General features: G+C 41.5%; 1 protein-coding gene across 1 annotated transcript in view; it reads left to right on the top strand.

Annotated features, from left to right (window-relative positions):
* The window catches only part of LOC134457349 (uncharacterized), a 20,995-nt gene extending 12,424 nt beyond the window's left edge, over positions 1-8,571 (top strand). Inside the window, exons 14-18 of the mRNA XM_063209326.1 lie at positions 4,151-4,228; positions 4,780-4,822; positions 5,070-5,106; positions 6,014-6,219; positions 6,610-8,571. Coding sequence (XP_063065396.1) covers positions 4,151-4,228; positions 4,780-4,822; positions 5,070-5,106; positions 6,014-6,219; positions 6,610-7,121 — 876 coding nt within the window. The 3' untranslated portion in view covers positions 7,122-8,571. The remainder of the gene's footprint in view (positions 1-4,150; positions 4,229-4,779; positions 4,823-5,069; positions 5,107-6,013; positions 6,220-6,609) is intronic.
* Positions 8,572-11,313: the final 2,742 nt, after the last annotated feature.

Raw genomic sequence — 11,313 nt, 5'->3', positions numbered from 1 at the left:
CTAATGCCGGCCTGCAAAACTAAGAGGTATAGATGCAGTTTTATCCCTTCTGCTATTAAAACACTGAATAGCACATGAGTCCAACATTCTAAGGTTTTCCCCCTGTGATTTTATACATATTTATATATTTATTGTTTATTTTCCTTCTTCATATCCTTGTTTGGAGCACTTGTCTGCTTGTCATGTTTTTGTTTTTGTTGTCCTTGTTTTGTTTTGTTATTGTCCTTTGTCACTGTCCAGTACTGGGCTGTTGGTGTAAGTTTTTTTGTGTGTCAGTACTGTGTTGTCTGTGTAAGCTTTTGCTACTTTTGCCTGCAACCAAATCTACCTTCGGGTACAAATAAAGTTACCTTACCTTACCTTACCTTATGGTAACCTAGCAACGGGGACGCTGGTGAGTCTTGCGCCGCTCCGTCTAGGATATTGTTTGTTTTTAATAAGTTTTTTAGTTAGTGATGAATTTTAACCGTTCAAACATTCTTACTTCATTTTTGACATATTTTTCTATTATATTCTGCAATTTTTTGACGCTTTAACGTCTGCTCGTCATCTAAGAAAGGCAGTTCTGCTCTGTCGTGAGTTCCCAGATTTTGGTTTTGTCCGGTTGAGCCTTTTACCTTTTTTAACCACCCCATGAACTTTAAACCTGCTTTTATGATTGTCGCGGTTCACAATGCGGTTGGACAAATACTTAATCTGGTCTCTACTCGCCTGGATTGTACTGTGCCTCATCTACCATCCTGCTTCTGGTCTGCTCCAATACTCGGCTGCTGAGCTCCTTCGGTTACGTGGCTACCTGGCTGTCCCTCCACCTCCAACGCTAAACCTGCACCCGGACATCGCCCTCCTGCCTCGACGGAGATACACGCATCGGGGTTCTCGTCGGACTTTCAACTTCGATGACTCCACAGCCATAAAAACCATCCGGTCCATCACTCGTCGACCCCGCAGACTCGCCGAGCCTACTGTTAACCACAATGTACTAGCCACACGCAGGGGCGCTGCCAGAAATGTTGGGCCCTATGAAAGATTCGAATTTTGGGGCCCCTTAAGGAGCCCCTCTCAGTGCTTGGGCCCCCTTAAGGGCCCCTATCAGTGCTTGGGCCCTTAGAATCTGTACCACTTTCCCCCCCCTAGCGGCCCCCATGACCCCGGCTAGGTCAACAGATAACGCCGCCTCATCAGTCAATCAGGACACCACAGTCAACTTCGGTCTCCTCAACATCCGCTCACTCACGAACAAAGGTCATCTCATCCGTGATCTCCTCACTGACCGGAAGTTTGACTTTCTGTGTTTAACTGAGACTTGGCAACAACCTGGCGACTTCTCACAACTTAATGACTGTACTCCAGATGGCTGTGTTTACATCTGTCAACCCCGTGGCTCCGGTCGTGGTGGGGGTCTCGCGATGATTCACCGCGAGACTTGGAAAGTCCAGCCCGTGTCTGTGCCCTCTTTCAGCTCGCTGGAGTGCATTGCCTGTCAGCTGCCTGGACCCATCGCCACCATCATTGCTTCCCTTTACCGCCCTCCTAAGCCACACAAAGAATTTTTAAATGAACTAGGCTCTCTTCTCACTCACCTCTCCACCCTCTCTCCTAATGTAATTCTCCTGGGAGACTTCAATATTCATTTTGACAACTCCAATCACTCCCTTACTTGTGACTTTTCTTCTTGCCTAGATAGTTTTGGTTTCCAGCAATTCATTGATTTCCCCACCCATACTAAAGGACATACATTGGACTTAATCTGTTGCTCTGGTCTGTCCCCCTCCGACTGCTCAGCTGATGACCTCCACATATCTGACCACTACCTTGTCTCCTTTAGTGTCACCCTCCACCTCTCCATCATCAAGACCCCTCGCCAAATCTCGTTCCGTAATATTAAGGACATTAACATTGATTCACTTTCTACCTCCATTGAAAACATTCTGATTCCTAATAATCTTTCCTCCCCTGATGAACTAGTCACTCTGTATAACAATGGCCTTCACAATGTCCTAAATTGTCTTGCTCCTGTTAAAACTCGGTCAGTCACCTTTTCTCAAACTGCCCCCTGGTACACCCCTCAACTCCGGACCTTGAAATCCAAAGGCAGACAACCTGAGCGCCTGTACAAGAAAACTGGTCTCACTGTTCACAAAGAAATGTACCAAGCCCACATATCACTCTACAAGGACTGCATCTCTCAAACTAAATCTGATTACTACTCCACCTTAATCTATGCCAACAAAGGCAACTCCAAAACCCTGTTCTCTGTGCTTAACAACATCCTTAAACCACCTGACTCTCTCCCTGCTCATATGTACTCAGTTGAGACTTGCAACTCATTACTGGCCTTTTGTAATGGAAAAATCCATAAAATCCACCAACATCTTATCTGCAACCCCTCTCTTCCCTCCCCCACTGATCTCTTCCCTCTCCACCAGTTATTTTCTAGTTTTCATCTCCCGGACTCCTCTGAAATATCTGACCTCATCTCCAAATCCACGCCCTCCACCTGTCAGCTTGATCCCCTCCCCACAACCCTTGTCAAATCCTGCCTCCCCTCTCTCCTCCCCTTCATTTCTGCCATCATCCACTCCTCACTCTCTACTGGTACTGTACCCTCTCTGTTCAAAGTCACTCCTATACTCAAAAAACCTGGCTCTGATCCCTCTGACTACAACAACCTCCGCCCAATAACTCCCTCTATGAACACTTCCAGTCTGGTTTTCGCCCCCGACATAGCACTGAAACCGCCCTGGTTAAAATCACTAATGACCTGCTCATGGCTGCTGACTCTGGACTACTCTCTATTGTCATTCTCCTTGACCTCAGTGCAGCCTTTGACACCATCTCTCATTCTATCCTTCTCCACAGACTCTCCTCAATTGGCATTAGTAACACACCCCTTGACTGGTTCCACTCCTATCTCTCTGGCCGTTCTCAATTTATTCAAATGAAGTCTTTTAAATCTAAGCCCTCCCCTGTCACCTCTGGTGTCCCTCAAGGTTCTGTTCTGGGCCCCCTCCTCTTCATCACCTACCTCCTTCCCCTTGGTAATATCTTCCGCAAATTCAAAATTAATTTCCATTGCTATGCTGATGACACCCAGCTCTATTTATCTGGCATACCCTCTGATACTCTCCCTCCCCCTCCCTCACCACCTGTCTCTCTGAAATCAAATCCTGGTTCACCTCCAATTTTTTGAAACTCAATTCTAACAAAACTGAAGTCCTACTAGTAGGCACCAAATCCACCTTATCCAAAGCAGATAGTTTTTCCTTCTCTATTGATAACTCTCCTGTCTCCCCCTCCCCTCAAGTTAAGAGTCTGGGCGTCATGCTTGATGGCTCTCTATCCTTCCTCTCCCACATTAACAACATCACACGGTCTGCTTATTTCCACCTACGCAACATTAACCGTCTCCGCCCCTCTCTCACTTCCCATTCTACCTCCATTCTTGTACACAGTCTTGTCACCTCCCGCATTGATTACTGTAATTCTCTCCTCTTTGGTCTCCCTCAAAAATCTCTCCACAAGCTCCAACTGGTCCAGAACTCAGCTGCCCGCATCATTACTAAAACCCCTTCCTGTCACCATATTACCCCTGCACTGCAACATCTCCACTGGCTCCCTATCAAATATAGAATTCATTTTAAAATACTTCTCCACACCTTCAAGGCTATCCACAATCTTGCTCCCCCTTATCTATCTAATCTTATTCACATTGCTGTTCCCTCCCGCCCCCTCCGTTCCTCTTCCTCCATTCTCCTCTCTGTCCCCTCTGCCCGTCTTAATTCCATGGGGAATAGAGCTTTTAGCTGCTCTGCTCCTAAGCTGTGGAATGCCCTTCCCCCTGATATCCGCAATATTGACTCTTTGCCCCTGTTCAAATCCAGGATAAAAACCCATCTGTTTCAGATAGCCTTTTCTTTATGATTCTTAAACTCTGTTTATTTTATTTTATTTTATTTTATTTCATTTTTTAAAATATCATATTAATTTATTTATTTTGTTTAAAATTCTGTTTATGTGTCTTGTTTTATTTATGTTTCTCTCTGTACAGTGTCCTTGAGAGTTTTGAAAGGCGCTTTTAAATAAAATGCATTATTATTATGATTATTATTAATTGTTCCGCCAATAATGTGTGTTCTTTATGTTACAGTCCAGACCAAGGCTTCAGCGTCAGTACTCTCTTCCATTCGCAGCACAGGACTTACCAACCAACCGAAGAATGTCAGAGGTTTGTGGTGGGCCATAGCTATGGTCAATGATGGGCTACCTATTGTAATGGGGGTGCTGATGAAAGTAAAGTTTAAGATAACAAAGATTTGAAAAGTCTATGGGGCTTTACTTCAATATAGAACTTGCATCAGCCATTGGAGTGTGCCTGTATAGTTTTCACTATAGATAGTACTATGTTATTGATTTGAGGGATAGGGCAAAACACCATTATACTATTTGAAGGATGCCTTTTTTGGTTTTGCTAGGGTTCCCAGACCACACATTTCTTTTTTTGAAAGTATTTTTTAGGGCTTTTCAAGCCTTTGTTTTTTTTTGTTGAAATGAGATAGGACAGTGAAGGTGGTGACAGGAAACGAGTTGGGAGAGAGAGAAGGGGAAGGGACGGCAAAATAGAACCCGGGTCGGGCGCGTCGTCGACGAGTGCCCTACCGTTAGCGCCACGGTATTACGTATTTCTAACTTGTGACATAGGTTGGCTATAGGGATAGGCAGACTAATATTCTACCTTGAGGAAAGTCAACTCAGTTTCTTTACTATCTTTTCCCACAGGGAGAACTGAAAAGACTCTTGGTTTGGTGGAGCAGTGTAAAAGGTGAGAAGGTGATTGTTCACGGCAGATCCTCTATGAAAAAACGTTCTCTATGAAAAAAATAATGTTCAGTTGACATTGCATATGTTCATATGTGTGTATGATATTTTCATGTGTATATTTGCAGCCCCATTTAAAGTTGTTGCATTTTGTGTGTGTGCATGTGTGCGTGTGTGTGTATGTGTGTGTGTGTGTGTGTGTGTGTGTGTGTGCTTGCGCGCTTGCGTGCGTGCGTGTGTTTCTTTTTCAGGCTCAGCGCACATACCCTGCCAAGAAATGGATGTCATGTATGTGATTGTCACAAACAACCAAGGCATCTCTATCTGTATTCTCAGTATTTAACCATTTTAAACTTTTAACCAATTAATTCTCAATCAGTATGTTTACATAACACATTTAAATCAGATTTAACTCACTTTAAATCTGATTAAAACTTAATTCCGATCTAAAAACATCATGTAAACGCTTAACGAACAAGAATGAAGTTTATTCGGAAAACTTAAGTCTGATTGAAGTGGGGGGTTTATTCCTCTTTTAAATCCGATTAAACACGTTCCTCTGTCATGTAACCTTTTATTCAGAATTAACAATAATTCTGGTCGTTCCACGCATGCTCGTTGGCCACACGATGGTGCCAAGACCCCGTGCTCTTTGCTTCCGTGAGAAAAAATGGCAGACTTCCTGTTGATTTCCTATATGAAAGGTTTGCTTAATTTAAAGTCCCTAAGCGACTATAAATGTTGTGGCTTCCATATTTTGTGTTAAAATGCACCACGAACTGATGTAGCACAACAAACTTATCCCACATTACATTTTGACCACTCGTTTTTCTATGTTAACCGGGTAAGCTAACGTTAGCATTTTAAGTGATCCAGGGCCACAGGGGGAATTGTTAAGATTTCAGACCGCCTGAGGCAAACATTTTCGGGCTGAAGATTACCTGCATCCCGGTGGCATTCGAGCTTGGCTTCCACGCCTCTGTGCCTTATTTGGCTCGCTCAGCACGTGTGTCATCAGTCTCAATGGTCCAATCCAACCCCAGACGTTTATTCAGATTTAAGTGAAAGTGCCATGTATACTCGTCGCAAAATCCGATCTTTAAATCCGATCTATTTAAATCTGAATTATTATTTCGGATTTAAAAACATCATGTAACCATAGCCAATGTGTCCTTCATTTTTCCTCATCTTGCAGAGAGATCTCTATTGAAGCCCAGCGTGTAAGACTCGCCATATTGCTTTTCAACGCTTTGCTGGTCAGCAGGGAGACGATCTTCAATGACTCCATCTCCGAGCTCAACAACATGGTGGACAAACTGGGCGGCGGTGGGAAGAAGATGAAGGCGGCGGGCATCGCTGGTGGCACTGTGGGGGGCGTGGGTGTGGCGGCTACAGTAGCAGGTATAGGATCCCTTTGTAATGTAAATAGAAAATTTGTTCAATATAAGTTTGTGCTTAATTAATACATTTTACAGTATGAAGTATACCACTATTATAATATAATATGATATATTGCTAGATATTGCAAAACATGCCATGTATATTATATTTTTATATAATTGTGGAAATGCCAATAGTTGTTTAAATATTGCAAAATTTATAAATGTATAAATGTATAATGCACACTGCTCCAAAAATGAAGGGAACACCTTTAACTACTTGGGCAGGCAGATATTACAAAAGCAGGCCTCTATGATTGACCTGAAGTTGCATTGCATAGTTTTAGTGTTTCCTTTAGTTTTTGGAGCAGTATACTGTAATGTACTGTTTTTTTTTGCTTTGTTGTGTAAGGTGTGGCCTTGGCTCCGTGCACTATGGGATTGTCTTTGATTCTGACGGCTGCTGGCGTTGGGATGGTCGCTGGAGGAGGTGCAGGAGGAGCTCTGGCTGTGAAGAGCAAAACGGCCAACACACAGAGGAAGAAGAAGGTGGAGGAGATCGTGCAGGACTACAAATCCAACATGGCGGACGTGGAGGACTGTCTGGGCTTTATCGCAGTGGGCATGGAGCGCTTGAGCCGAATCCACCCAACCGTCGTACAACAATTGGACGAGGAAACGTACACAATGCATCAACTGGCGGAGGCCCTTAGGGGTCAGGTGGTTAACCTGAGACTGAGCAGGCGTTCCTCCAGCCTTTCCGCATCCGGCATGGACATTTTGATCAGCAAGAAGGACAAGAACAGCGAGGCGGCCAGGAAGATCCGAGAACAGGCCGAGCTGATGAAGAACGGCCTGAGGGAGTTGATGGACATCAGGGATAAGATTAACTATGCAGATTCATATGGTGGGATATGCTACTAGGCCAACAGGTTACATGAGTCCGCATATGCCAGGCCCGCTGATTCTAATCATACATGCTGTTCAGACAAACAAGTAATGATATGCTAACCTGGTTCTCACACAAAAGGTCTGCGTGAGAACCAGGATAATGATCTGCTAGTGCGAACAAACAGAGATAAAATCTGCTCTACAGATCACCAGGTTGTGGTAATGCCACTGATCTCCAGTGTGTTCCTTTTGACACTTCAAGAGCACGTAAGGTGCGGGCTTGAAATCTGAGATTTACAAACACATTGGTTCTCACATTATGGCCTATATAATAGGTTTTCTAGTGGTAAACAGTATAACGGATGGTAAATAGCAGAGCTTGCCGTGGAAGATTAGTAAACCTCCAGTCAGCTAGCCAGGTCTTTAGCTTACATGGTTTTTGGCTTGGTTTGGTTTATTTATGGATATAGGAAGACAAAGGGTATCCAAGGGATTACATGTAAAAGCGTAGAAACACTTATTTCCAACATGGTCCCTGATGGAAGAGGACAAGAAATAACAAAAACATGAAACAGATATCACATATACACATATACCATCACATTCCTATGTCACCTAGTTCTCTACTTAATTCCACAAAAATACTCTAACCCTTTGATTAAAAACCCTTTTTGTTTCTGCCATTTTAATATTTAATGGAAGGCTATTCCATAGTATAATCCCTGTATAAAAGAAAGAGCTGTAATCTGTGCTCTTTGTAGCTGGTACCTTATGGGAGTGAACACTTGCTCTTTTTCCATGGGTATGTTGAGTATGCACCATTACAATTTGGGATCCCAAATACTTAGGGGCTATCCCATTGATAATGTTAAACATATGATTCAGTTTTAGCTGTTCAACGCTTAATTTCACAGGCAGATAGTCCACTTTCTTAAAATCATTAGAAGTGATATGATACCTAGATGGTTTACCTAATATAAAACGGATCATGTTGTTCTGCCAGACAAGATGCAGTTGGCTGTTTGGGCGAGGGTTGAAGACTGAGCAAGACTTGAAGACTGAGTCGACTTGCAACGACTGATCACGGATGTACATATATAAACAATGAGATATGCTCAGGTGTACTTTTCCAATATTATTAATGCTATTAATTATGTAATGTTGTTATAGATTTTGTTATAGGTGTTTAAGTCTCTCCATGGATGATCACGGTTGCATACAGCAGAAACCACTCACATATGCTCAGGTGTACTTTTATGATACTATTAAGGTTATTATTTATGTAATGCTGCTATAGAAATTATATAACAACTCATTCAAGTCATATGCAAAGGGACATTTTGTGTTTGATATGTAGTCTGAATATATGTATACAATAACAGTTTCCTTAATATTTTCTGTCAAATCATTTTCACTGTATCAAGAAATGTGTGAAATGTTTTTTAACATAGCCTATAGTATGTGTGCATGTAATAAGTATACAGTATACCGCATACAGACTGTGCTATGAATTTGGTATCTTCAACAAACACATACTGAAATGAACATCTTCTTATGTTGAATTTAGATGCAGAAAAAGCTTTTGATTTAGCCCAATGAACCTTTATGTTTGAGGCAATGTTACGTTTTGGCTTAGATGAGAAATTCTGTCGATAGATCAAAGCAATATACACAAAACCTGTCTCAGTTAAAACAAATGGTACATTATCAAGATGATTTTTACTTCAAAAGGGTACAAGACAAGGATACCCTCTCTCCCCACTTCTTTTCACAATTTATATTGAACTTCTGACATTAGCTATAAGACAAAATGAGAATATTAAAGGGAGTAAAATAGGAAATGAAACACACAAACTAGCACTATTTACTGATGACATTATACTCTACATGACTTCCCCAGAACATTCATTACAGCATTTGATTGGAGAGATAGAAGAATAAAGGAAAATCTCAGGATACAAAGTGCAACACCAATGCAGGAGCACATCAAACTTCATCAACTATGTCAACACTATCAGCTCAAGAATCAGCACTCACAGTTCTGCAATCCTGAACCATCACATGAATGAGCAGAGGGTTTTTGGCTCACCCTACAGGACAGGCCATAAACTAATAATTGCAGCCATGTTGCACTGTGTTTTAGCTTCTCTCTTGCATTAGCCTGTTGCTAGCCTACAGAGTAACAAGTTTGTCACATGTACAATTATGTACTAGCACTGCACCATAGGTACAATTTAAAAACAACAACAACAACCATGAAAACCATGGTGGTTTAGCCATGGTGGTTTAAGAACGTGCAAGAGCAGCAAAACCCCTGGACAAGAAAAGTTCCATGACTTCACCAGCAAAGGCTATCAGGATATACGTATAATGTACCGTATTTACTGTTTTACGTGCCAATTATAACCTACTTCCTTTGCATAAACCACAGTTTTGTCTAACTGGCTTTTCGGGCTTCATCATCAGCTGCAGCACCGTCAACACACAATGGCACAACAGGGAGTGGCGAAGTTGAACATAAATTGAAAGTAAAAAACAGAACTTGACTCATTTTGTCAGAACATTCCACAAGGTAAGATGGGACATGTTCTTATATATTGAGATACAGGACATTATACAATGTGTGTGTGTGTGTGTGTGTGTGTGTGTGTGTGTGTGTGTGTGTGTGTGTGTGTGTGTGTGTGTGTGTGTGTGTGTGTGTGTGTGTGTGTGTTTATTAGCAAACACTGAATCGGATCAATTGTAAGTAAGTTAGAGAAAGGAAGAGTAATGTATTTGCAGTGTTGGAAGAAACTCATTACAAAAGTCATTAATAGTAATGCATTACTTTTTGCTGTACAGCAGTAATGTAGGCCTACTGTACGGCATTACAGGGCAGAAATCTGTTATATGTACTTAGTTACAATGCAGAGTAACTTAAGTTACAATGTATTGTACCATGACTTTAATGGGGTTCACAATGGCGGGTCAGAAAGAAGCTGCTGTATTCCTGAACCTGGACGTTTTTAGTCTGCATGCTGGCAAAACACCTCCTGGACTGGAGGTTAAAAAAGTCATGACTCATGAGCTTGATTTACTGTAAATAGCCAGATCCATATTTAGGCCTACTGTTATTTTGGCAAAAGTAACTGAGGTAATGCAAAAGTAATGTAATGCCTTACATTTTAAATTTAGTAATATTGTTAAGTAAGGGATTATTTTGAAAAGACAGTAACATGCAATCTGTAATGTATTGCAGTTTTTGAGTAACTTGCCCAGCACTGTTTATTTGTCACATATAGCCTAGCCTTGTAAAGTAGCTTGTGGTGAAATGGTTCACTCCATAGAAAAGATTAACAAACAAACAAAATACAAAAATATAAATGTGATCTCTTCTGTATCAAAGGGCTTTATGTTATATGATTTATAATGAATCTAGGGTTTAGATAAGTTTAAAGGGACACAAATGGGCATAGGTGTATGAAACTATTGCAGGCGGAGGCATCCCAAAAAAGAAAAAAAAAACAATAGTACACCCATGCATGTTTTTATAGTCACACCCATTGTAGGATACTGTTGACTGTCATTTGTGCATGAAGAAAGTTGCACCCTTCAGGAGGGACAAGCCCAAAATTAGGCATTCCTTAAATTAATCTCGCATGCATACATGCATTTGTGAACGAATTTCATGTCTGAGAGCGAAACTGAAAGAATGACCTTTTATTTTGTTCATTTTTTGTTTCATTTTTGCAGAGTGTGCAAGTTGAGGTCTTGAGAAAGCTACTCTGTGCCTCAGAAAACAGTATTGTTTCATCTAAAAGACAACATTTTGTCTTTAAAAGGCTTAACCTTGTGTCTTTTCTATGCGCAAGAGAAACTTTCAGAACTGATGAGTTTTCTACTTTAAGACGTGAGTACATTCCAAAGGCCATAAATTCCTCAGATATGAACAGATTCCCATGAAGGTATCAGGATCTATGATTAACTCAATATACCCCCTGCCCGGGCCTGTTTGCTTGCAGTCAGTTTCATTGTGGCTAGTCACATTTGGCTTTGGATAAATTGGGAGGTGTTTCAAGACACCAGACCATGGTATAAAAAATGGCATGGTAAAGAATTTGCTCACATATCACACAAGTAATCAGCCGTCTTGCAAGTCAGCCATCTTGAGACCGTTGGCCTCCAAAATGTTAACAATTAATATATCTCATGTACCTCAATTTGGTGTTAATCAATCCACCTGTTC

The sequence above is a fragment of the Engraulis encrasicolus genome, chromosome 1 (genome assembly GCF_034702125.1).
Source record: "Engraulis encrasicolus isolate BLACKSEA-1 chromosome 1, IST_EnEncr_1.0, whole genome shotgun sequence".
NCBI classification, from domain to species: Eukaryota; Metazoa; Chordata; class Actinopteri; order Clupeiformes; family Engraulidae; genus Engraulis; species Engraulis encrasicolus.
The sequence above is the reverse complement of the archived record's forward strand: the minus strand, read 5'-3'. Positions and strand labels throughout refer to the sequence as shown.